Source organism: Leptonotus elevatus, chromosome 3, assembly GCF_054856555.1.
Source record: "Leptonotus elevatus isolate MCC_2025b chromosome 3, RoL_Lele_1.0, whole genome shotgun sequence".
NCBI lineage: Eukaryota > Metazoa > Chordata > Actinopteri > Syngnathiformes > Syngnathidae > Leptonotus > Leptonotus elevatus.
Window position 1 is genome coordinate 10,288,590 of NC_141241.1, and position 27,565 is coordinate 10,316,154.

General features: G+C 40.9%; 1 protein-coding gene across 2 annotated transcripts in view; it reads right to left on the bottom strand.

Annotated features, from left to right (window-relative positions):
• Positions 1-19,479, bottom strand: part of insyn1 (inhibitory synaptic factor 1) — a 74,620-nt gene extending 55,141 nt beyond the window's left edge. Inside the window, exons 1-2 of one of the 2 annotated variants that reach the window (XM_086072073.1) lie at positions 18,904-19,479; positions 17,127-18,561 (exon numbers count right to left, since the gene is read on the bottom strand). In XM_086072073.1, coding sequence (XP_085928199.1) covers positions 17,127-17,270 — 144 coding nt within the window. In that variant the 5' untranslated portion in view covers positions 17,271-18,561; positions 18,904-19,479. The other variant, XM_086072074.1, reaches the window with a different exon arrangement.
• Between the last annotated feature and the right edge of the window lie 8,086 nt (positions 19,480-27,565).

Here is a 27,565-nt window from a genome sequence, read left to right on the forward strand (position 1 = left end):
ATTTAAGTCAGCTTTAAACACTCCCGCGGTGGCACAGCCCGCCCACCCACTGATCCACCGCGCCACGAAATTACCAACACCGGCCTCACCCGCTTTTGTCACAAAGTTGCACCCCACCCGCTGTGCCGGATTTACGTCGTTCACAAAAAGAGGGCCCTCTGTGTGAATGATTGCATCTATGAGATAATTATGGGTTCCTACCATTTTTTTCCTGATGGGAGGGGGAGGCATTTATATGTCTTTAGTGGGGGACAGTGACAGTGACATGGGCCCGACCAGTAGTGCAGGAAATATGGTGCGGCACTGTCACAATTTGAGTTCTTCTGAAACTTTTCTAAAGATGCAAAAAGAGACACGTTCATCCCGACAGCTGACTGCATGGATGTTATGCACAAGCGCATTTGATGAGCCGATTCACTCCCGTTGTTTGAATTAAGACGTGAATTCTTTTGCAGAGAGCATCTGTCGCAAATTGATACTTTACAGTGGCCTCAATAACACGGCAGCTGCTCTGATATCGGCTTGCAAAATACCTCGTTTAGAAGCTTTGAAACATTGTTAGCCTTGGCCTGTACAGCACTTTATCTCCGCCCTGTTATTCAAACTAAAACAAAGCCCTAACAGCCATTCAAACTACTTAAACAATTCATACAGCAGCCCTCGCGTCACTCGAATGTGAATGAATGTTCAGTTTTAATTGCCTCTTTTTTTTGTGTGCCGGATCTCCAACACAATCAATAAGCTGAGACTTAATGAAGATGGCCCAACCTGAGCAGATGTGCCAAAATTGATTGTGCCTTTAAAAATGACTTTTCCATGGCAATTTGTCTTTGTGTGTGTGTTGATTTGCAACTTAAGTATACTTGGGGGGGAAGTGGGGGGGGGGGGGCTCATTACCAGAGGGAAGGCTAATCTATACTCCCGACAACTTCTTTAAAGAATCATTGCGTATTTACCTTTGCCGAGATAAGATCGGCATTAATCATCAAACATGAGGCAATAGTTATTCTTCATTATGAAACTGGCAAAATGCTCAGTGACTTTAAAAACACAATTACCGCCATTTTGCTTGTTTATCTCTTTTCCCCACCAACGCTCTTCAACATTAGTATGCTCCACAGCGTACACTCAAAAGTAAGCCTCCATCCCTGTTTATTTCTTTCAAAGGATAACTTAATTAAAAACTATTATAGCCAACATCAGTCACTGAAAGCAGAACAAAGAAGTTTCTATTGAAACCACACTTCAGCTTTACAGATGTCATGTCTGCTCTGAGGATAATCTGTGTTGTGGTATCGATGTCTACTGCGACACAAGCCGGTGTCAGTCAAATTTACGGTAATTTCAGCGTTATGTTTGAGGTGCGGTGTTTATATATTCAAGTTGATGACACAATTGTATTTTTTTATGGGAGGAAAAATGACAAATCGTTATTGTATTTTCTGACGGGGAAAAGGGAGGCATGCTTTTGGTGTGGTATTACGTTTTTTCAAGTGGTTTCAAGAGGAGGGCTCTATTGGAGGTGGGTTTTATTTTTTGTTTTAATTTCCTAACGGGGGAAAGAGAGAGCTTTCTATTTGAGATGTGGCATTTTTCTATTCATGTTGTGGATGATGCCATTTTTTTTCCCATATGAGGAAAAAAGGGAGGCATACATTTGAGGTGTGGCATTAATTTTCCAAGTGCTCAGAACACTGTTGCTTTTTTTTTCTTGAGGAAAAAGACAGTGGCCTGTTTGAGGTGTGGCTTTGTAAATTCATTTAAGTGGATTTTTCTTTGGAAAGGGAGAACTGCTTATTTGAGGTGTGGCATTTCGCTATTCATGTGGATGATACACTTTAAAAAAAAGGGAGGCATCTACCTGAGATGTAGAATTTATTTAAAAACAATGTTATTGTATATCCTATGGGGGCATACCTTTGAGGTGTGGCATTCATTTTTTTCAAGCTTTTTTTTGTAACCTTTCCTAACTAAGGAAAGGACAGCTAGGTATTTACCTATTTATCTGGCATATACAATGTTACACTTTTTGTTTTGTTATTGTTGTTGGCAAAATGCAGACGTTGATTTTGAGGTGTGGCATTTACATGACTGAAATTGGATGACTCGAGTCATTCTGCTTTTTTTCCCCCCTCAGGGAAAAAAAATCAGGCTTTGATTTGAAATGTGGCATTTATTTATTGATATGGTTAACACTGTTATTTGAGGGGAAACCAGGAGGCATCTGCAGAGACTTCGCATATGGCTCTTCAAGCCGATGACATACAGTACATGCTGATTAATTGAAACGTGGCGTCGGTTAACAGCGGGAGCCACTTCACAGTAGGTAGACGAATCTGATGTGTCTAATGCTTAATGTGCAGGATTTGCAATGCATAAAATCTTTGAATCTCTTGTTTTATTATTTTGTATGTATTCTTATCTGTATTCTGTACTTCTGCTAGATAAATGTCTCCAACCTTTTCCATATTAAGTTTGATTTATGGTGCATCGCAGACTAGGGCTAAAAATAAAAGAAAGGACAAAAAAAAAAGCCTCCAGATGATCCCTCAGAATGAGACAGATGAAGATTGTAGCAAGACTAAGCTTCCCCACTAGAGAGTCGGTGGGCCCCGCGTTGCCCTGAGCGCCGCTCTGTACACGGGAAACATCACAAATCAGATCACATTTGTATTTGTAATTGCTTGAGCGACTATCCCACACCTGCTTAAAGTGCCTGATGGCAACTAATGGAGAGTCGGCCATTCATACGTGTACAGTACGCTTTGACACAATGAAAATGATGTAACTATTCTCGGCGGCTTCCTTGCGCACTTTGACAGGTGCCATTTTTCACACCATTACCTTACTGCCTACTAGCTTTATTCACAGCACAGTGATAGGCCCAAAAACAATTCTCAGCACGCCCACGAACCAGTGCGATTGCAACAAATGATCTAAAGCTTTTTCCACCCAGTCTGTGGCAAACTCTTTTTTCCATCCTCATCAACTGAAGCTGATGGAATTCCAAGTCCAAACATCCGCATATCGATATGAAAATATTACCATTCATTAACAAGGGTACCCTTCGGAAAGGTTAGGAAATGTTTGCTCTAAGTGAATAAATACAAACATGCTTTAATATATGAAGTGTGTCAGACAAGTTACGTGACTCTTGCGTAATAGAGGGCTCATTTACATAATCACCACCCCCACACCGAGTTTCTCCGCCAATGACGTGGCCGATATGCTTTCCGAAGTGCCAGTGGAAGAGCCACTTTTAAAAGGAACCCCCGACTGTCATGACAAGTTTGCTCTATATTACTTATTTGGTTGTTACTAACATAACTATGAGATTTATTTCTCAAAAATCATTTCCAGTTTAATACATTTTGTAGAAACTTTATTTGGACATACGCCGCCATTGTTATTTACATCACAATGCATGGAAAGTCTCCGTAGCGTTCCTAAAGGGACGATCAAAACTCTTGAATGCGTCTGGTGAATGACGAGAGCACGGCATGGGCGAGGGTGACTCTCCCGATTGCATGTTGTTTCTTTAGGAACGCTGCGGAGTCACAGACATCTTAAGACACCTAAGAACTGTTTTAAATGGAGAAAACATGTTTTCTTTATTGCTTTCTAACAACATATTGCATTGCTTTAGAGTAGTGAGCTAACACCAATTGTTGAAAGTCAGCTGTCAATAACTGGTTATAAAGCTTTTATGTGTTTATAACATCATGACAGAACACATGCTGTATATACAGTAAGTACCCTTATTGTAAATATATAATGAGCCAAAAAGCAAGATTGGCATTTTTTGTTGTTGTTGAGTGTTTACCTCAGCAGAGGTCGAAAGCAGAGTCCTCATTACAGTCTATGCTGAGTGCACGGTTCCTGGAGGGAGGCCCAGTGGGTCTTACAAGCATGATGGGCTGGTCAATATGTTGGGGCCACATCCCAAAAGCGAAAGCCTCACGGGAATGCAACACTCTTACTTTCTGCACAGCTCGCAACATTAGCCAGCCGTATACTCTACTTGCTGTTCAGACTGATAATCGAGTTTCAAAACACTCACACAGACACGCACACGAGTTGTATTTATATCTGCTTATCTACTAGTTGATCACGTCACTGTGATGGATTTGCACTAGAAAACATAAACTGGGTCCATCCTCGAATCCATTTGTTACAAGACACACACTCAGCATGGACGTTGGCTTTAAGGCTATTGTTAGGTTAATTCATTTGTTCCCAAAAACGTATGAATACGTTCTGTTTTAAATGTTTTACGTGTCCCAAAGACTGATTTATATGTTATTTAATGTTGTTGATTTTTTTTAATGCTAGAGCATACAGAAGGCTTTGATGCAGCCTCTCAACTGCAGAGAACGTTTGAGAAAATTAGTTGTTACAAAAACGGCCAGCAGATGACAGTAGAGCAAAATAGATCAACCAGGGCCATGTAAAAAAAAATATATATATTATTATTTACCCACACTTCTAAACAGATTTGTGAATAATGATTAAACTTAGCTATATTCTAATGCTAATTGCTGCAAAACGGAAACAGATAAAAATAAACTTTTTTTTCCTGATGAAAGAAGAGACTCTAATATTTCTTATTTGGTAGGTTCCATGTTTTTATAGCAATAGAACACAATATTCTGTGGGCCTTGCAAAAATCAGTCAAAATCCAGTAAAACAGCCGTGAGTGAAGGGTGTTGCTTCAGTGAAAATAGCTGGTAGTGAATGAGTTAAAGCCTTTATTTACTCAAATGGATAACACACTTATTATATTTCCGGAAAAAGCTAGCCGTCTATTCGAGACGTGACATTTAGCAGTTAAACAAAAAACAAACAAAGAATGAATCTTTTGATGCTTTGAAAAGTCTTCTATGATACGCTGACATTGAAAACAAAAACAATTGAAATGCAGACCACTTTAAAGACTTGTCGTTCTAAAATTTGGGTGGATTTCCGAATCGTACGACCTTGGGGACATTCAACCTTCGTTATTTCCGTACTTCTGTTGACACGAACACAGACAAAGCACAGCAAAAATAATTCTGTCTGAAGGCATGACTTCAACCAGTAGTTTGAATTAAATCCCAAACAAAGCGTGTGATTCGGGGCTGACGAGATGGCAGGCTTGTTTTGTATTCAGCTCGGAAAACATTTAAGGCTTAAGGTGCCTTGTTCTTGTTGTCTTTTTTTTCCCCCGTAGAAAAGAGAACTGCGCTGGAGGCGCGACACCAAGCTTTAATTTAGGAATTTAATTTCCATACACAAAATGGGGTCAGGCGATGAGGAGCAAATTGACAAGACACAGCAGGCAGGTACTTGTCATTCTTCTTCTCAAATGGCTTTTAATGAGAAGCAGCCCTTTTGCCCAGTTTTTGTGTTTTGGCTGAAAAAGCACTTTGATCGGTGCGTTGCCCGCGTTCGAGCGCCGACCCCCTCGACGAGTGCTCGGAGGCCTGTGAGATCTTAACACCATGAGACAAAACCAGAGAGCAACTCTCTTAAGACAAATTAGAATGCGGGGGGAAAAAAACTCAGCCATGGGAAGCATTAATGTTTCCCCTCAAATGGGTGAGGGGAATGGTTTACTTGGAGCAAGCTAACAAGCGCTCCTCAAGATACTGAGTCATTGTAGCGAGAAGTGCTAGCACAGCGCATACTCCTTAATGCCCCGAAGCTCTTAAAGTGTGTAGCTCAAACAAAAAAAATATGCCTTCATTGTACACATTTCGGTGCCCTGCGATTGTCCGCTGACCAGTCCAGGGTTGACCCTAATAAAGACAAGCACAAAAAAAAAAATGGATGAGTGTACAGAGCCGTCACCACACATTAGTAGACCTCATTTCAGCCAGCATCAAAGTTTTAACCTTGTCTTCTTGCAAAACTTTTTCTTGGAGGACAGTGGTAAGAGGAGTGTGTGAATAACATTCCCCAGAGGTTTCCTTGGAGCGGCAGGGTGGATTAGTGGTTAGCATGCCTGCCTAACAGTCAAGACGTGTTGGGTTTGGAAAAAAAAACAAAGCAATAGATGTGATTGTGAAGCGCTGCATACTTTTAGGGTGACCACACATCCACGTTTAAATGTGACAGTCCCAATTTTTTTAAGCCTAGTGCGCCACATCCTGGTGGATTTCGGCAAAATTGTTTGACTTTTTACGGCAATTGTTTGGGCCATGTGTATGTCAATCACACAGTTGTAATAGCGATTCTTACGAAAAAATCAATTAAATGTAAATAAATGTAACTGTTAAATTGCTTCCTAATTACTTTCACATTCACGTTTGAATTCTCATTTGCATCTTATCGCTAGCGTGTTTTCGTCATACCAGAACTAGAACTACTTCCAGCTTCCGTGTCTAAGAGTCATGGGAAATGTAGTCCTACGAGCCTAATGATGCGGTCGCCGCACAGCCAGCTATTGGAAGCCGGGACCAAGCAAAAAAGGTTGGATAACGGTGAGTGCATCGATGTGTTTAGCGCTGTTTAACTGTCAACCAAGATACCATTTAGCGTTAGCTAAAGTAATAACTCAACCATCTGTCACCAGATTGACTAACGATTGAATTTGTTATTGATGAGAATTTATCGTATAATTGATTTTCAGAGAAGTTGTAGTCTCGCAGTTTTGAATTTTGAAAATCTGGTCACCCTACATACTGTAGAAGCGGTTTGGAAATCTGCCTCACAGTTAGAAGATCTGAGTTCAAATTAACCTTGCCAGCAAACTGAATTCTCACTGTATTTGTGAGTTCACAAACTCCGGAGAATACATCTTGTACCGCTCCCGCTGATACGTTTGCAACTGAGAAACCAAGAAACACCGATGGCGGGGGGAAACAAACAAACCTAACAGACAAACAGATGCTGCAATTAATTCTGTTCTCGCAGAATTACTCACCATTCCTTGTGAATGTTGAACAGCGAGAGGCGCTTTGTGCATTTTTTATCTGGCAAAGATGTTTGTGCTTTTTTTTTTCTACCCCGAAGACAAGACCGAAGACGGTATTTTCATCCGTTGCCTTTTTTGGTCAAAACAAACATGCAAAGATGCCGCATCTTCCAATCGGCTCGAAGTATCGTACAGCAAGATCTGACGAGTGAAGTTCCAGATTGATAATGTGAAGAACACAATTATCAATCTGGCTTGTGAGTTTAAGTTAAGCAGAGTTAGCATGTTCTCACCATGCTTACCTGAGTTTTCGCCATACTCTGGCTTCCTCATACATTCCAAAACATGCATGTTAGGTTCATTGAAGACTTTAAATTGCCCGTAGGATTGAATACAAGTATGAATGCTAGACTGTCTACATGTACATGTTTGCTGTAAAATGTGGAGTTGGACCCAATATTTTAGGGGGGGAAATGTTATTACCTACAGTAAGACAATCCACCCTCAAGTATAACCGATCCAAGCAGCTGCCTTAAACAAATTTCCAAGGAAATATTTGACAGTGAGTGCGTATGGCATCTAAGCATTTATATGCATGCAGTTAATGATCTCTGACCTATATTCTCTTGAGTTTTAACGGGGAGATGGAACACAGTACTCAAGTCACGGTACGTTCCATACTCGCTAGGGAATGAAGCTCCAGACCACGCTGCGGGGAGAAAAACAATTTTAGCTGCGTCTCAATCTCCCAGTTGCTTGTTGCGAGTGCTGAATGTAAACAGACTGTAAATTGATTTGGGTTTACCTTTCAGTTCATGCTAAGGAAGTTAAGGTTTATTTCTCTCTCGTAATGCATGTGGACAACCTCGACGATTCATTCTGCCATGCAGCCGTGGCTACAAATTGTCAGTTCTAACTAAGAAGCAAATTGCAAAAGAGCAAGATCTTAATTGGATACCAATTTGTTTTTAGTTATTTAATTTGTTAGCACGAGTACACAATTATAAAACTTCTACGAAACTGGCTGTGATGAAAGGGCCAAATGTGTTTTGATCAACCATATCTGGCTCAAAACAAACTTTGGAAACAAGTAAACAGCATTCGTCACTGGATGACCAACTACAGAGCGGGGCATTTTTTTCACTGTCCTTATTAATAATGTTGAATATAGCCACGAGAATGTCTCTCACAGTGAGTCAGTGTTCAGCTCTGCCCTGCATATCGGAGGGAGGGCTTGGGTTGGAGCTTGAGAAGGAGAAGAAGAGTTCCCTGAAGATAGAAAGTGGCACTTTGATTTTGGTATCCCCAGGGCTATTTCTGGGTTCGGAACAAATTTGGTTTAGGACCGAGTGTGTTGGTTTCAGCAGGGATCTGCTAAACGTGGAAACGTGTGGTAACTGGTGTCAGTCTCAAACAGGAGGTGCTAGCTAGCTAGCTGGCTGGCTGGCTGGCTTGCTGGCGAACAGAACGACTGATGCTGGGCCAGCTGTTTGAACAACAATGCCGGCATTTAGCGGACCATCTGCACTTGGAGCAGATCAACTCATTTGACGAGATACCATTTTTTTGTATAAATCTCTTGATTTATGCTAACAGCTGCCAGTAGGATCATATGCCATTCAATTGTAATTAGTAAAAAACAAAATGGGAAACTCAATTTGGCTCAATGGAAATATATGACTTTTTTGCAACACTTATTTCAAGAAGAAGACCCTGTTTTAACGGGTGATAAGATAAGTATTTTAATACTTGCCAAATGCTGAGCATGTGCAGAATAGCTCTTTTAGAGAGCTACGCTATTTTTTTGTGCACAGTAAAGCTCTTAATTTATGCTAACGTTGGCCAACTATGGAGGACCAAAACTGCCAAAATTAAGAAATAAATAAATGACTAAAAGTGAAAATAAAAATAATATATTATTCAAAATAATAATGATATAATTCAAAAATGAAATACAAAAAAATAAATGGAAATGGAAATAAAACAACTATATATATATATATATATATATATATATATATATATATATATATATATATATATATATATATATATATATATATATACATAAATAAGAGTAAAAAAAAAACAAGATTAAAAATGTAATATAAAAATATATGTCGAAATAAATACACAAATATATAAATATAATTAAATATCAATCAATAAATAAAATCGCTCTGCTCTCACATTTATTTATTTCATGCTGCAGACGCTCTGTCAGATCGAAATGTTATTCAAATGAGGGGGCGGTCCTAATCTTTAAGATCGTGTACGTACTCGCACACACACCATGAACGAGCCTGACACAGATGTTGCAGTTACGCTTTGGGCCAGAGGTGGCAGTCTCGAGTAAAAAAGTGACAAACTGCAAAAAGATCCTTTAAGTATCTTGAGGCAGGACTTTTTTTGGGAATCAAAATATGGTCAACCTAATTTGACTGTAATGAAAAAAAACAAGACTAATGCTCACGTTTGTGTCATAATTGAAATACATTGAGAGCTAAACATTTTAAAGACCCGAATGTCATATAATTCGAAAACTCGAAAAGCCACGTGCAACGTCAGCTGGCGAGGCTCCAGCTCATTCGTGCCTCAAATGTGTCAAAGAAAATGGGTGGATAAAAAAAAAAAAACATACTACAAAAAACTAAATACAATTGAATCAAACATGGACTGGAGTCTTGCGATCAATTGTGTTTGTGCTTCCTTTGTACGGTAAGATTATAAGATTAGATTTATGGAACACGGAGGGTGGGTAAAATGGCCGCATCTGCTGCCACTCGCAAATGAATAACTATGGCTAGTTTTTGATTCACGACACACTTCCAAAGATTAATTAAATAATCCCCACCCTGCACGGTGGCCATTCTCATTTATAAAGCAGCAGGGTCTAGCGTAATGACAACTATTGAGAAAACTAGCCTCAATCTATCCTGAGGCCTCCTGTCAGGGGGCAATGTCCTCCAATGTGCTGCATTCAGCCAGTGATAATTGCTCTTTCTTTATCGTCTTTTGACCTCATCTCATTTGGAGCTTTATTGTATTTGAGGAGTCCTGATTGCCTGCCCCGTGTTCATTTGTCTTGCGCCCAACACAGATGTGCTCCATCGAATGCGTCTGCATAATGGCCGTCATAACAGTCCATCATCCCCGCTTCCTTCCCTACATTTTTTATTCTTTTTTAAATGCTTCATCTTGCATATCTTGACTACCCCACCCCCCACTCGGTGCTTCATCACATTATTTCAATTTGCCAGCCTGGACGTGCCCGATAAAGAGTATTGCCTTCCATCAGATGCCACCTATTCTGCCGAAGTTAGTTGGAGCAAATATCTAAATGTCACAACGCAACATTCATGTAAACGTTTCTTGTTTATCCTCTATCCAAGGTTGATGTTGCAACTCAATGACTGATTTCTCCAGCGGAGTCGCCTCTCCTGCCAGTGTGATTATTACAAATGGAGCGCTTTATCGTGGGGTATTACCGTCCAATGTCCTTCCTTTATGTCCTTCTCATTGGACTCGTCACGAAGACTGTCATGCGATTCACGACTACGAGGGGGCCGTACGTCACCCAAATTGACTTTCAACGACAGTCGCGGCGGAAAAACTTTCACAGGGCGTGAGATTTACTTAGACAGCAGCAACACCTTATAGTGAATATTAATGTCATGCAGAAAGTGCAAAGTAGGCATTTAGTTGTAAGAGATTACCGAGTTCTTTATTACGTACTTTAGATGGTTAGGTCAATGATTGGCCAGTTCAGGATGTTGTCAAAAATAGCGAATACTTTGAATAGCAAAAGTCAACAAGTAATTTACATCAAACCCTTAAAAAGTAAAAAAAAAAATGCCTATAGATGCCACACACACTTTTCAATTTGACAGTGACAAAACAGTGAAGAACTGAGTTTTTACGCAAATAACTCAAGGTTAAAAATAAGCAATCTGCAAATTTGAGCGAGAACAATGTAAAACCACCATCTGTTGATTATGTAAATCCGTAACAGATGCATGCCAAAAAATATATCATAAAACCCCCTGTCTCAAAGTGTTTTTGAGTGTTGGAAGTAAACTAGATGAGTAGTGGTTTCAGTAGTAGTTAGCATGTCTGTATCACATTGTGGTTTAAATCTAAGCTCAAAGTTGAATTTTATCCTAGAACAATTTAAGAGAAGTTTTACATTTTAGCAAACCGGGCCAATTGAACCGCAATATGAATTAATCAGTGGTTAAACTATGTCGCAAAATGCATGGTGCTTGCCTTTATATGTACTACTAATTAATAGCGGCGATGGACATTTTTTATAATTAGTACAACATCAAATCAATAATATTAGATGGAATCCACCATTCAGCAACATTTAGAAAACTGTTAAACAGCAAAGGGGTCAGAAGAAATCTACCCCAGGCACTATGAATCCGATATCGTGTTTCCTTCTGAATGTTGTAATCTCCCTTTGCCAGTGTCCTACTGTACAAAAAAATGCTGCCCTAAGGACTTTTTGCTACAGTGTGAATTAACTGTGGTTCAACTTGACATAGTTGACATTACTTTTTCCTTTTTTTAACAGGAAATTAGGACTCTGCACTCTATTTCGAGCCCAAAAGTATTAGAACGTGATTAATCCACATGCTATTCAACACAATCGACCAGCCTACTAATGGAACATTATCTAAAATTCCACACTAAACTGTTGTAGCGAAGGCTTTCTTATTTGAAATCTTTGGAGACCATGCTGGTTGCCAAGAATCAGATTTGAGTTTTCAACAGTCATCTAATTCAATAGCAAGGACAGAATAATAGTTTATATTCTCCTGCCAATCACTGATTTTTGGTCGTTGTGACGGCTGCATTCTATTGTATTCTATTCAGCGCGAGGCTATTATGTTATTGGCTTGTGCGGGATAGATTCAGCAGTCTATCCACATATCCACAGCCATACGTTGTACTGTCGTACCAGCATATTCAAATGAATGTTTGTACCACGGCCTCAGAATGATGCATGGTTTACATTTTATGGTTGAAAACTGTTATTGCAACAACGGAAAGCCAACAGAGGACCTCGCGAGCCAAGGATGTTGTGGATACGTGGCACACTTCCCATCGACAGGCTACTGGGGCGCACCAATGATTAATGTTTCATAGCAGACGACTCCGTAGGTTCGTCACAGAGCGCAGCTTGTAAGAGAATTAAGCTCTGCGGTTTGAACTTTGGAAAAATTTAGGGGGCACGCATTTGGCACGGACGGGGCTTTTACTAATGAGGCTGATGAATTCTGGCAAACAAGAAGGCAAGACCCTCTCCATGACCTCCTTTCAGACGATGAGGAGAGCAACCCCCTAAAGGGAAAAAGGATGGGGTGAGGTCAAGGTCTGGCGAGAAGGAAAATGACGGCATTAAAACTGTATTTTGGTCTAATGTGAACCGCAGCCAAAATAAGTTATTTGTTGAGCCATGTTCCCAGATTTTTTGTTGATGTTTGATCCATTAACAAATCAATTAGGTTTACATTATTTCATATGGGAATACTAGTTTTGAAAAACTCAGAAGTTAACCAGTAAGCGTAGTTACTAAAATTGCTTGTAGCTAAGAATTCATTAATATTACATTTTAGTTTGGAACTGTACCAAGTTAAAATATCACCAGAGAATGATTGTGAGCCTTCACCCCTACCCTAAAGTTGGTACAGTGCCCTGTAGACTCCAAAGGCAAGTTTGTGTTTTGTTACCCAATTATGGATCAAAAATCCACTTTATGGGCCAATTTGACCCAACTTTGAATCAATAAAAGGCTTTTTTATTGTAAAACAACTCATAAATATTGGTTCGGATCGGTCCATTTTTGACCCATAGTTGGGTTATTTTTGACCTAACTGTTTTTAGAGTGTATCTGTGTTTTTACTCCGAATCGTGTTTGATCAATAGGCAGGGCGCCGTCAAATTATTTTTCTGAATGAGTACACCTGTCAAAAATCCTTGTGTTCATATGTAAACTGCAATCTTTTCCACCTTGGGAGACTCTAAAAACAGTTGGGTCAAAAATAACCCAGCTATGGGTAAAAAATGGACCGATCCTTTACTTGGGTCAATTTGACCCAATTTTGAGTCAATTATTATTATTTTTTTCAGTGTAAAACAACTCATAAATATTAGTCAGATCCTTTACTTGGGTAAAAACATAGGGTCATTTTGTATAAAACAATGCAAAAACACCCATAAAGTGGATTGGTCCATTCTTGATCCATAATTGGGTTACTTTTGACCCAACTCTTTTTAGAGTGTACCAAATTATCTTCTGTGAGGTCTTATTATAGTGTTGAATAGATTTGCCTTGGCCCCATGTTATGTTAAAAGTGAAATAAAAATGGTCTGGACTTTGCTGAACCTTGAAATTCAATAAAAGTACAATGTACATTTGGAATTGCCTCTAAAATGTCTACAGAACATTTTGATTGCTTAGAGTTGATGTGCAAGGCTATTACAGCTGCAAGTTGTAACAACCCCCCCCCCCCCCCCACACACACACACACACACAAATCGAAAGCTCATATTTTCATTCGTGTTGAGGCTCCGACTAAATGGTTTGATTGAAGGTTGGAATAAGAAATGAGTGCACATTGATAAAACGGGAAACAAGCAAAGTATGTTTTGCAGGCAGATTGCTTTGCTGAATGGAATATTGATGTTGTTGGAATGAAGAGATTTTTTTTTAATGTTTGCTTTGCTGCACGTGCTATTTTGAGCATCGAAAATTGCCCGAGTCAGGAAGGCAAAAGAAGAAACTGGAAAGGCCGCATTTGTACAGTGCAGCATGTGATCTGGAATGTCATCTTCTGACTCCCGAGAACGCCGCAGTTCCACCAGCTCCCTAAAGACCTACTGGGTAATAATCAGTCATTACTGCTCCCTCACCGAATTATTTATTTCATTGCTTTCACGTGGCGATTCATCATTTATTTACGTGACGGTTGTTATCTATTATGTTGTTCCCTTCACAGTATGGGAGAGTATGGGCGATTTTACGCAACATTAGCCATCCAGCATCTGAGTGTGACTCTTGTGTTTCCTCGGCCAATCTGCAATTGCATGGCCGGTTAATTGCATGATATTGATACTGATAACATAGTGGCTAATAGGTGAAAATTGCAGTATGTCAAGATAGCAATTGTGTGATAGTCAATCATTGGGAAGAAAATCATTGGCATACATCACGATATCTAGGTAATTGAAGAAGCCAAGAGCCAAGAACATTGTGTATAAAAAACACTGAACATGAAACTACAGAATACGGTGAATTTCCGCTAAGCAGATGTTGCCTTTTTTATGGGGTGGGATTTATGTCTCTATTAAGCCATTACATGTAAAAGATGAAGAATAATGCCAAAGAAGAAGAAGAGTCATGGGAACTAGCTTTTGGTTTCCACTACAAGGATTCACTGCACCAAACGAGCATTAACCTACCAGGATTGTACCTTTGACTACATTGATTGCGATGCAAGATTCTGGTTTAGGTAAGCCATTTTGAACTAAAAAGAAAAACTTTAACGTAGTTATTAAGAGTATGTTTTGTCGGCGTCGTCTGCTACAGGAGGCAGAGCGAGCTCCGTTCAGATTCATTTCTCAACACAGCCTATAATCAACAATTCATGCTTCAGGTGTTTACTTTCCTTGTACTACCTGACACAAAGGGTTCGAGTACTCCGTATTCTGGGGGAACTCTGAATGACTGAATGACACAGGTGAACAATGTTCCCAGTATCCGAACAGTCTGAGTGATGTTTATGGTCTTAGTAGAACAAAAAGCCATGACATAGTGGGGTAAACCTGCACAACACGCAGTGATAGACTGAAGCCGCAAGAATCGAACCGTGAAGTAGCGAGGGAACACTATTACCTAATTGACAATTTTTCAGGCACAAACTCAGTGTTTTAAAAAAACACAACATAAATGACAGAATACCAGAAATTCTCAGTCATCGCTTTATGTTGTACTTTATGGTTACTAAGATGATTTCATTTAAAACTTTTTTTTTTAATTACAAGAATTCACTGTGTCTCCTTGTATTCATACAAAGTTACAGAACGAATGAATGAACGAGTTTACACAGCGGCGTAAGAATATGGTTCAACTCGGCAGAAGAAGCCATATTTTGACATTCCATCTTTGACACCTGTGTATGGATACTGGACTATAAAATCAACAAAGTGATCTTCCCGATACGTATGAAAAAAAGATGCATGTGCTGCTTTGACTCAAAATGTTCCCAAAAAACTGAGAACAACAGTACGACAGCAAAGTTGGTGATGGTGGAAGAGGTATTATTTATAATGGTATTAATTAAATTGCTCCCAAAAATGTATAAATATGTTTTATTTTAAATATTACCATGGTCCCAAAAATTTATTTATACGTTTTTTATGTTTTTTTTTAAATGCCAAAGTATACAGAATGCTCTAAACTCAGACTCTACTGAACTAAAGAGAATGCCTAAAGCAATGGTAGTTATTACAAAAACGGCCAGGAGGTGGTAGCAGAGTATGAGAGACCAACCAGGGCCATGTTGCAAAAATCTCTTTCCCCCACTGTTTTAAACAGATTTGTGAATAATGATGAAACGTAGCTATATTCTTATGCTAATTGCTGCAAAACGGAAACAGACAGAAATATACTTTTTTTTCCTGATGAAAGAAGAGACTCTAATGTTTAATTTGGTTGGTCCATGTTTTTATAGCAAGAGAACACAATATTCTGTGGGACTTGCAAAATCAGTCAAAATCCAATAAAACAGCCAGGAGCGAAGGGGGTTGCTTCAGTGAAAATGGCTGTGAGTGAATGAGTTAAGAAGAAGGCAAAATCGGAAGCAGCGTAGTAAGCAGTGAGGTGATTCAATAGCTCAATTAATTGTGATTTGTGAAAAATGATTCACTCGGAATGCCGACACTGCTTTTCACAGTTTCTGGTGGTACTGCTCCACTTGGTCTATATCCGTAAGCTTCCAGAGGTGAAAAATAGCAGAGGATAATTGAGGATGCAATACGTTGTGATATTTTCCCCCACTACAAGCGGCTAATATGAAGCCCAGCTGTCTATATGTGATTGAGACATTCTTGCAAAGTTACGTTCGAGTCATCGTGCTCCCTTAATGGGCGTTGAGACGAGAATGGTAATAGGCGTCAGGGGCTGGCAGTGGCACAAGGCGTGTGTTTGTTCATAAATATCTCCGGCCGGCATTACTCCACTTGCTGTAGCACCATAATCGTCAATCACGGCCGCTCCGTCCCACTTTAGAGGAGGCTCGCTGTGAGCCGTGCCCTTGCGCCTCCGAGTACATAAGAGGTGGGAGTCTGAAAGAATGTGCGCAAAGGGATTGTGATGTGATGGCCTGGCAGCTTCGAAACATCTATTTAAAACCTCCCCGCCTTGTCTTTTGGACATTCAGTGCACCAACATGGCCCTTTACAGCATGTTTAAAGCATGTTTCCCTTCCTCTGCTTCCCTGGAAACAGGTGGGAGGTTAATAACTGGAAGGACACGAGATGGGTTTAGCGGAGCTTCCATTCGTCTCTGTCTCCCCGGCTGCTGTTATCTCTCTCTTTAGGAGGAGCTGAACAAGACGGGCTCATAGCTGGGGGAAGATCCGGAAGAGATGACGAGAGCCATTGTGTACTCTCGGCTTCGATTATCAGACACAAGACACATTTTGTCTTCCACCTAGCGCCATTACTTCAAGTTGCTCAACCCGATAAATGCCAAACAATCTCTCTGTTGCTGACTCCTTTTCAAAAATCCTTGACACGCTGCATTTGCAAAAGTACAGGAATCTCGTTGATCCTGAACAAAATGCTTACATAACTGTTGCGGTGCTAAGTGTTGGATCTTATCTAAGCCCTTTTTCTCTCGCAGTCAGGCTTTGCTGCTTCTCATCGGGTTTTCAAACCAAGTTTACCCCCTTAACTTGAACACTCGAGCAGTGTTAGTAATTGCCTCATCTTTGATGAGGAGAACGGCACCCTCACTGCGGTACTAATCAACAATATTCTCCTGCTGCACAACAAAAAAGTCAGCTCCCGCGTTCAAATCTTAATCACAATCTCCACACTTTGAGGGGAATGTTACGCTTAATTAAATGAACTCTTCCTTGGTAGCACACCCACTTAGAACCCACTTTCTCCCACAACCTCTCAAAGCCCTAAAGCCGAACATGTGTGTAATTGTCAAGCTCACCTCCCGAAGTTCCTTGGCCACATCCTTGAGCTCTCTGAGAATTCCTTCCAGCTGGTCAATCACCATCTTCATGTGGCTGCGGATGAGTTCTCTCGGGCTGGGGGTCTCAGAGGTGTCCCGGGCCGGAGCTCTGCTGAGGGACATCCTTTACAAGGTGACGTGGGGCCAGTGGCCAACAGGCTGAGGGCGTGGGGGAGCCGAGTCGGGGTCCATGTCTTTGGCTACGAGGAGCCTCAGTGCTACTGATCCGAACAGGGGCCCCGGCCACGCAGGGAGACCTCAACATCTTAAAAGCACCTGGATGAACAAAACCCCTTTCCTTGCCCGCACGCTCGGCACAGGGTCACTCTCTGGCAGCCATGCCGTCCGCCCGAAAACGGGGACAAAGTGAGCGCAGGAGAAGTCAAACACGATAAATCCATGGAAAATTGAAGAGGGAAAAAAAAACTGAAAAAAACCATGTGCCAAAGCTGGAATAAAAAAAAAATCTTACATAATCACACTGAGCCAACTCATCTGATGTGTCAGTGTATACAATTCAAATGGTTCTAGAGATGCTATTTAAAACGCTGTTCTATACTTGGGAAAGAGCTTTTCTCTCTTGCACTTGAAAAACATAGTCATGCTACCATTACAAAAGTCGATACATACCCACTCTCCTATGGAGACAGAAAAATACAACTCCCCCAATTAGTGTCTTTTATGGATTTTGTAAGGGAGCTTACTGTTGGTTACAGAAAAAAAAGTGGATATTCCTTTTCTTCGGCGTCAGAGGTCATGTCAAAATAAACTTGAGATCTCCATTTCTTTGCAGATGATGACTTAATAATGACGTATTTCAGTTGTTGTCTGGGAGAAGGTAAATGTCCTGTTGGAGGTCTTTTCCTAGAGAATCCAATCTCTCTTCCCAAAAGAAGGATTTATTCCAGGTGGCGTAGGATCAGGATGAATTAATTCCTGACCCTACAATACGTGACTCGTGGGGAGAACTGGTTAAAAAAATCACATGGATGAGACACAGTTACGGGAGACTCTGGGGCAAAGGAGCGACTTCTTTGAGAATCTGGGTGGCACTTGATGCCGACGGCAGTCCACAGGGGTGCCCCTCCCCTCCCCCCCAACACAAAGAAACCCAAAAGAGCAAAAAGAGAAAGTGACTCTCCTCTATCTCCCTCAGTTGTTGCTAAGGGAACCGGGTCTGCCTCCCCTTGCAGTGATTGGATAATTATTTTACTTCTTATCCGTGCGGTGTGTGGTTTCCTATGCGGACTCTTCTTTCAGAGAGGCAAGGAGCTCACCGCCATCCAACAGGATGGGATAATTCCAAGAAAAGATTCCCGGCGGAGCCCCGGAGAATGAGCAAGGGGAAGCGCTTCCCACCAGATCCGGGGCAACGCCGCTGCCACGGGGCGCGCCGTCCAACCGCACATGACACCTGGACAGACAGAGATGGAGGGTGGGGATAAATAATCACTTATTCTCTCACTCTCCCTCATCACCTTCAACATGCGATAGAGTGAACAGGACAAAGAGCGGAAGGGATTAACTAGAAACTGGTGTCAGAAGGCATCATCACACATGTACCTACACACACACACACGCACACACAGACTTACCTTTTCCGCACATCACGTTACTGTTGCTGTGCCCGGAGCAAACTGTCCATGCACATCCTTGGCATTCAGAGCCACACACAACCTCTCTTCTTCTTCTTCTCTCTTGCACACTTTCTCTACCACTCTCTCTCTCTCACAGTTCCCTCCCTCCCCCTACTTACTGTCTTGACAGAGAGAAGCCTCTATCAGCAGGGGTCTTTCACTCTCAGGCTCATCAGGAAGAGGGAGATGAGGCTGTGTGGAGGACGGGCAGGAGGAGGCGAGAGAGAGCAATCGGCAGTCTGTTGACGGAGCCCGAAGTGGCCAGAGAAGACGCCGCCGCCTCCGATGCTGTCAGCGCCGCTGCGAGCGTCACTCCAATAACCGAGCCACTGAAAACCAGCCACCCGTCATCCCCCGCTGGCGTTCGCCTGCCGTCGCGAGGCAGCCGACAGACGGGGCAAAGCTGCGAAAGAAAGGGGAGCTGCGCGCAGATGACAGCTTCTCCTCGCTCGTCTGTCCGCCTCGTCTCATCGCTCTGACCACCAAGCCCCCCACCCCGACCACCCTAGTCTCTCTCTCTCTCTCTCTCTCTCTCGCTCTCTCTCTTTCAGTCACTCTCTCCCCCACCTTCTGTCACGCTTGCTCTTTCTACCGCCTCTCTGCCCCCTGCACACTAGCCGTGTCCTCTCTGGCTGCCGGATGAAGGCAAGCTGATGCCAGAGTTTATCATGTGGCTCAGACTCCTGCCAGCACCACTCGGCTCTTCGCTTCCACTCGGTGGAGGAGGAGTCTGGTGCTATTAAAGGCGCAGATCTTACACCCTCGCCCCTCTACCTGGCCCCTCTTTTGCCGGCATCTGAAGCTTGCCATGGAAGTTTTCCTTCTGCCTCCTGAATAGATCGGGATGAAGTCACACTGCAAGGCCTGGCGGGCACAATGTGTTGGGTGCGCAAAAGGCAGGTTCATGTTTGAGTACCTCATCTGGGAGACAAAATGTCCTCTTGATTAGAAAGTTTAACTTTCGCATCCTATGATCCACTACTACTGTTGTGGAAGTTTTATAGCGTATGTAGAGTGTTGCTTTACTAGACTTCCTTTACGAGGCTAGGCAATCTCAAGAAGGAGGATCTCCAAAATACATTGGTATACAAGATTGGTTGGTGTTTGTATACCTGGTAGAGATGAAGTCTTGATTTGGAAGATACACTTAAGTCAATCCGCAATAAGGCGGCCTAGTGTGTAAATCTTGGCTCGGACCTTTCTGTGTTGAGTTCCTATTTCTTTCCTTGCTTGGATGTCACCGGGTAGTCTGGTTTTCTGCCACATTCCAAAACCATGCACACTTGGCTAATCGAAGGCTCTTCTGTCAGCAATTCTCACTTCATTTGGGATGAAGACTTTCTACATCAGGACATATAGTGGTCTCAAGGTCCAGAGTACATCAAATCATTGTTGGTCTTTGATTACCCCATCCTGGAGACTGCCAATGTCCTCCTCATTCGAAAGTTTTACTCTCGCTAACACTCCTTATTACCTGTTGTTGATGAAGACTTCCAGTACTGCCAGGAATGGCAGAGGGTGCCCAAAATAATTGATATACAAAGAAGCTTGGTGTTTGAAGAGCTTGGAGAAAGAAAAGGTCTGCGTGTTCTCGATGAAGACGTTTCACAATCTAGTACGGCACTAAACTTGTGCTTTGAGCATCAGTTGAGTTCCTTTGTGTTTTCAGTAGGTATTCCGGTTTCCTCCAAAATCACTACCTGCTTAGACCATGTTTTCTTCAGTCTTCCTACCCAGCCAGGCGCAGGGCTATCAAGACGCAGATTGCCTTCACATCTTTTCTATTGAAGGCAGGTTTTGTGTTGGGTCCTCTTGATAAGTTTTCACTCTGCATGGATGCTCTAGAGGCTACTGTTAAAAAAGCTTTCTAACGGCTATTCGAATTAAGGAGGAATAGCGACACATGTGGCTCGCACTTGAGTTTGTCCGTTCTCCTTGCATTCATGTTGGGTTTTCACCGGATACTCTAGTTTTAGGTTCCGCTCCTATGAAACTTGTAACCAGAAGTTTGACATAATTTGGAACAGACTCTAGCGGACATTATGTTAACACAGTAGTGAAGTCAATAAGAAACGGTTACAAAAAAAAGAGAAGAATTCCTTAACTTTGCGACTGTGGTTGGCTTCCACAATGGTATGGTAGAGAATGTCAAGTTCTGCCTGGTGACCAGTCCAAGGGTGTACCCCACCTCTCGCCCAAGGTCAACTAGCATGGACTCCAAGATCACAAGTGACCCTGAAAGGGATTAGCAGTTTGCAAATGGATGGATGGAACATCCAATAATCACTTCTAGCGAAATACATGCTCCTTTCCAGCGGCCTTTTTGGGTTTGTTTGTTAGATAACCAAGCAGAACAGCCAGAGGCTGTGTGCATTCCTTAGCATAATTGTAAAGTGGGATTCAGGTTATGTGGATTTTCCATGCAGATTAGTTTGGTCTGATGACCTAGAATCGCAGATGCTGTGCTGATGCAGAAAGGTTAATTGGAGGGCATTGAATATTTAGCAATCAATCAAATCCCTATGTATCTTTCCTTTGACTATTAAATAACGAAGGCATCCTCACCAAAAAAAAAAAACTTACATTCAAAGTTAGGTTTGTTAAATACATACAAAGAGTGTGATCTATGAAGTATTGGTTTTCAAGTGGAACATTGCAGACAGGCTGCTCATGTGACTGCGAGAAACAGGTGTCCTTGAGCATTTTTTTCCTCCACCTTCACAGCATCAAACGAGGAGGCTCCGTTCTTTGGCACTTTTTATGACAACCGTTTTCTTTTTGCTCGACATTGCAAAACCTTTTTCTGGTGCTTTTTTTGCAAGTCGTGTTTAGCAGAGCAGCCCGTATTAGAGGGCGTTTACGACTAAACGACATCCCCGTGGAAAAGACCCAGGTGCACAGCGCAGATAGCTTCATGCCAGTGACGCCTTCATGGGGAAGGGAAATTGATTATTTCCCTCACGTAAAATCTTTTTCTTTTATGTTAAGGTCATACCGTCTGGTGTGTTTTCTTTATTACACGGAATCTGGAATGGGTCCAGAATAATATGGCGTGCACTTAATATTTCCTTGGAATGATTGCGCCATGCCTTTTTTTTTATGGAATGTAATTTTTCTAGTTGGGCACGGGTCTCATAAACAAGCATAAAAGTGTCAAAAAAGACATTAGAGCACAAACATTGGGAACTGCTTTACTGGGTACTGATATAAAGCGGGTTACCCACATATGAATTTTTAACATCTCAGTCGATTTTTCAAATCTCTGCACAACGAATAACAAAGCATGTGAACTCACTGCTCTTACTTATGTGTGGTCTACTCCAGATTACTAGTGATGGTGGTGATGGGCGATGGGGGGGGGGGTGTTGCAAAAGCTGGAATTTATGCATGTGGTTGCATGTGGTTGCACGCATGCACTTATTTAGTTTAATTTGTTTAAGGAACAAGTAATATTTTGTCATCTTATTTCATTTTCCACACACCCTATGAAAAAACTAATAAACTTGTTACTCCTACTACTACTTTATTTACAGCCACAAAATATTACTAATGTTATTAAATCCCCAATTTCTAGACTAAAAACGTTAGGGCATATATACTAAGTGTTAAGTATTATTAAAGCCGTTTTGTGTGTGATGTTTAAATATCTTATTTTGAAATATATGCTTTTAATTTGGAAGGCCGCTCCATACTTCTGTTTCCTGTTTCCCGTCTCAGTTCATCATTCAGCTCATGCATTAATTTTTGGCTTGTGCAAAACAACGTTAACTTATTGATGTCCGTCCAAAACGATCTATCTGAGACTGAACATAAAAGTTATTTAAATTTAAACAGTCAATTATGTCTCACGGGAAAACCAACATGACATTGCCAAAAACATGTAATCTTGATTGAACTCGGGAGATTATTCTTCTCCACAGGTAGATTACAACATTTTGAAGTAAATAGTGCCAGCTACTGTGCAGGAGGGGCATAACAATTAGTAGGCGTCTGATTGAAAAAAATGATGGCAGACTATATTGCAAGACGTGCGGCGCAGTGGTGCCGTGATATTACATTTGGCACGTCAGGGGTCCAATCACATTGGGGGGGGGGGGGGGTCAGTGCTACCCTAGCCTGGAAATCCAGACTCACTTGTGGCTTTGCCGAGGGAGAGTCTGGTCAACCGCCCTCTCGGTCGCATTTCTGAGGCGGGGCAAACCTGAGCTAACAGACAGCGGAATGAACCAATGAGCGAAGAGCGAACGTGGCGTCAGAAAAGTGACTCGTTGAAGTCTTTTTTTTTTTGGTGGAGTAAAAATCCAACATGGCTACTAGCCGAAGAGAGACAGTAGTGAATGACTTATGTCGTTGTTGCAGAAAAACTTGCAGAGTGAAGAGTGACGTTGCGCACGAAGACAACGTCACACAAATAGACACATTTTATAGGCCGGCCTGTTTTCGGTCGGTGCCGAATCTCTGTCTATGGACGCCTGTCCAGTGTGGCTTGCCAGGTTAGTGCCACCTTGGCCTCCGCCTCTAGCTCCGCCAGTGATAATACCTCCACTTTTAAATAGAGAATTGGATAAATAAAGAACTGAGGATCTTTATTTACATGATTGTTCTTTCACTTCCCTAAAGTCACCGGGTTGGCAGCCACTGTAACAAAATGTCCAGAGGATTTATTTTGTATTATAATGGAGACAGAGCGCGAGTGCCAGCAATCAATACAGATGTTCTTATTCCAACATGCAGCCTTTGATTACATGGGCAGACAGACTTTAAGTCCACACTTTCTAACAACATTGAAAAATAATACGTGTGAGTTTGGCCATTTCTTTGATGTATTATTATTTTGTTGTTGTTTTTCTAGGTAGGACTGTAATACAGGGAAAGCGTTAGGTCGGAAATAATCTGCGGCAGACGTTCAACTGATGTCAAAACAATTCTCCCATAGGCAAAAATGGAAATAGAAATGTTCCCGTGTCAAACTGTCCCCCATCAAGAAAACAATTTTCAAAAGTACTGGCAAAGTTAGCTTTTTCACATTATTTCCATATTCTGTTTAGAGTCTTATTTTCCTCTAAGATTTGGATTGAATTCCAAATCATGCAACCTTAAAGGTTCCACTGATATGTATTCATGTATTCACATGATAAGGCCGGTTTAAATCGCTGTACATATTGATTTATATGTGCAGAGCTTACAAACTATAGATCCTTACATCATACATGTATCCTTGTACAATGACTCTGAAACAAAAAAACAACAAAAAACAAAAAAAGGGGAGTGTGAAGTATCTCAGTCAGGGATCAGATTGTGGTTGCTTTAAGACCCACAGACCTAAAAGGTGGAAATTAGTACTGGTTGCTGTTGATGTGCCCTAAGGAAAAGAATTACACCCCCCCCCCCCCCCATCCCCCAAAGCTCAGGATGCGCCTTTTGTGTGCAGCCCCCTCGCGATGGCATATCTCCCATTGTTGTTGTTTTCTTCCACCCAAAGACTTGCGCATTTGTGGTCACATGTTCTAAATCGTAGCGACTGCGGCTCCATGCACAAAAGAAATGGTTTACTTACATAGTTGCGTGTGCACTTTCCCCAAACTTCATTGCCAAGTCCCAGTTGCCGTTCATTCGGTTCAAGTCGAACAATTGATTTATTTAGCAAAAAAGATGTATATAGAGTAATTTTAAGGGCAGCACTGTGGATGAGTGGTTAGTGTAAAGCTCTGAGGTTTGAATTTTGCAGACCATAATGAGGACAAATGAATTAGAAAATAGATGAAAGGTTGGCTAAGTAAAATGGAAGTTTCATTAAAACAGACTAGATTTCCCTTCTCGTGAACGGTCTTCACAATCACAGTCATACTCGTTTACTATTTTTCACCCACATTGTAGATGATCACGCTATTCAGCTGTGTTTATTGACACAGACTAGCAAAACACAGCAGTATTAGCCTATTTCTATATTTGTCAGTCATAAGTGAATGGAAAATTCAGTTTTGGTGTTAAAATGCACCCGTTTTATTCATCGAAACACAGACTTGCTTTTTAAACATTTTAAATGTATTTTAAAATATTAACTTCTTTCAGAAGATATAGCATGAATGTATTTACTTGTCTTCTTCAACTTTTGGTTTCAATCAATTTATTGAGGAATTTCACTTGTTAAAATATAAAACAAATCTAGCATTGCACTCACTGTTTTTTTGTTTTTTTTGGTACACAGCCAGCACAAAAAAAAATCCTCTAGCAATTCATCACTCTTGCCTTTAATGCTCAATATAATCAATTACCTCCCAAAAGACTATTGAAAGCCCTAGAAGCTCGGACCCTTCATTAAAAAAAAAAGTGTGCTCATCAGCTGATTCTCCAATGTCAACCACACACAGCAGTAGAAACATTGAAATGGTTGTAGCTTTAACCGTGGAAGTGTGTCCTAAAATCACAAAGAAGAGAAAAAATAGTTATTGTTAAGCTGTAGGCTACATTTTCAAAAGGATTGACTAGCATGGATGCTCGGGGACATTTTTTTGGGGGGGGGAAAGGATTTAGAATTTACCAGGTAAAGCAACTTTACATTTTTCATTTTTACATTTGTCATTTTCTTGACTTGACTTTTCTTGCCTTATTTCAAGGTGTCCGTACTAGCGACAGTGACATTTTATGATCAGGAACTAGAAATGAGAAATTAGAAGAATAGAAAATTGCCATTAATTTCAAGTACTTTAAATGAAAATGCAATATTGGGATATAGGTCTTTCTTTGAAATTATCTATAAGTATTATGTATTAAAAGTACTTATCGGTATTTGTCAGAGAAAAAAAAGTGCTATCAAACATTCCTGCTTAATAATTCTTTGTCCTCCGCTGCACTTGTAAACAAACAATGAAACCTCCAAATGTTCTGCTTGAAAAGTCAAGAAAACATTTCAGTATCACCAATCAAGTGTGATGAGGACCATCAAGTGGCACTTAACAATATGAATTTTACCAAGTAGATGCTAAGGTAAAGTACGCTAAACTATGCAAAGGTTTTATAATAATGACATTTTATTCTACATTATTTTCTATATACAAATTGTCTTAAAACCATAACAACTTGGAAGCCAACAGAACACATTATGTTCCACTTTGGAGAGATGCCATCATGTTATGGAAAGTCCAATAACAATATCAGATGCGTTGTCATTTTCTATGTGCCCTGTGATTGGCTGGCGACCAGGCCGAGGTAATCCGTGTATCAATCTAGGACAAGGGCAATAGAAAATGGATGGAGGGTTGTTCTTTCGTATTCAAGCAGAGTTCAGAAATGTTTATTGTTACAAGCCAACTGTTTGAGGAACCCCCAAGATAACATGATAAATGATCAAAGAAGGATTCATTTGCATTTTGAATGCATATGCAGTTCATGACTAAATGTGTCTAATTTCCACCGAGAGTACGCTCACAATCACACTTTTTTATTTTCATTGTCATGGTAATACACACACACACATATATATATATATATATTATTATTTATTATTATTATTATTATTTTATTATTATTATTATTTATTTTTTATTATTATTATTTTTTTAAATGTATTTTATTTTATTTATTTATTTTTACAAATCTTGGCTCGCTGAGAGTAGTGATTTACGAGGCTAAAGCACAGCTGGCATCTGCATGTTGCATGGCCAGATGTACTGAAACTGCCAGTGGATGGACAGATCGTTAAGGACACTTCTTGCATGCCTGCTGACCTTTTAATATTTCCACCTGGGATCCCGCATGTTTGCATTTTTTTGGCGGCGCTCGAGCCGCAGACTGCCTCCAACCATAACCCCCCCGTGATGGATCAGTTCTCTTACACAATGAAATGAGGCTTAAGTGTTTGATTGATTTCTCATTTAGTTCTCCAACCCAACGGTGGCGAATGATAGTCCCGGGGGATGTGCATGTTGATGGCCTGGGAGGGTCGGCGGCCTCATCATGAAGATTGGGGGTTTGTGTCATATTTTTTCCAGCTGAAATCACTCGATTGTGGATCAATGTGGGCCTCTGTAATTTATTACAGCTTTCCAATGCCATGTATGTAAAGCTTCAATAATAGTGATTGGTCTTAAACAGGCTACTGTACACACATACCGATTTTTAACATCTTAACTGATTTGAAAAACGGACACCACACATGATTAAAAAAAAAATCACCATGTACGTTCTTACTGCTCTCAAAGTGTGTGGTGTACTCGGCACACCAAAATGTGTGTTGTAGTATCAAGACTGACCTGTGAGAGGCAGCGTGGCGTTGGAGTGCATCCAGACTGAAAACATCAAGGTGAAGAAAGTCAAGAAGTAGAAGAAGAAACAGAAGAAGCTAGGCTAACTGTTAGCTTATCTGGTAACTACTGTGCGGTTGCAAACGCTTCTACTTGCCATTCTTATTCTGGTGAATGACTTTGAAGAAATCTCCCGTGATCCCATGTGATCTAACATAAACGAAGAACTTTAACTACCGTAAATGTTGTGCTGATTTTCCTGAGTAGTTCCGAAGGCACCGTAGGCCGGAGTGTTGTAGAATGATGTCATTAAAAAGAACTATCTCTGGAAAATATTTCTTGCCGACTGGGGAACCCATTTTTATACAAACAGGGCAGGAAAAGTTTTTTCTTTAATTATTATTTTGTTTTATGTATGGCCACTTCCTTGTTCCTCAGTCAGGACACTTCTTTGATTGGCTTGAATGTCACGATACGATAATTATCACGATATTGTGGCGAAGTTGGGGACATAAAAAAAAGTCACAATATTGTAAAA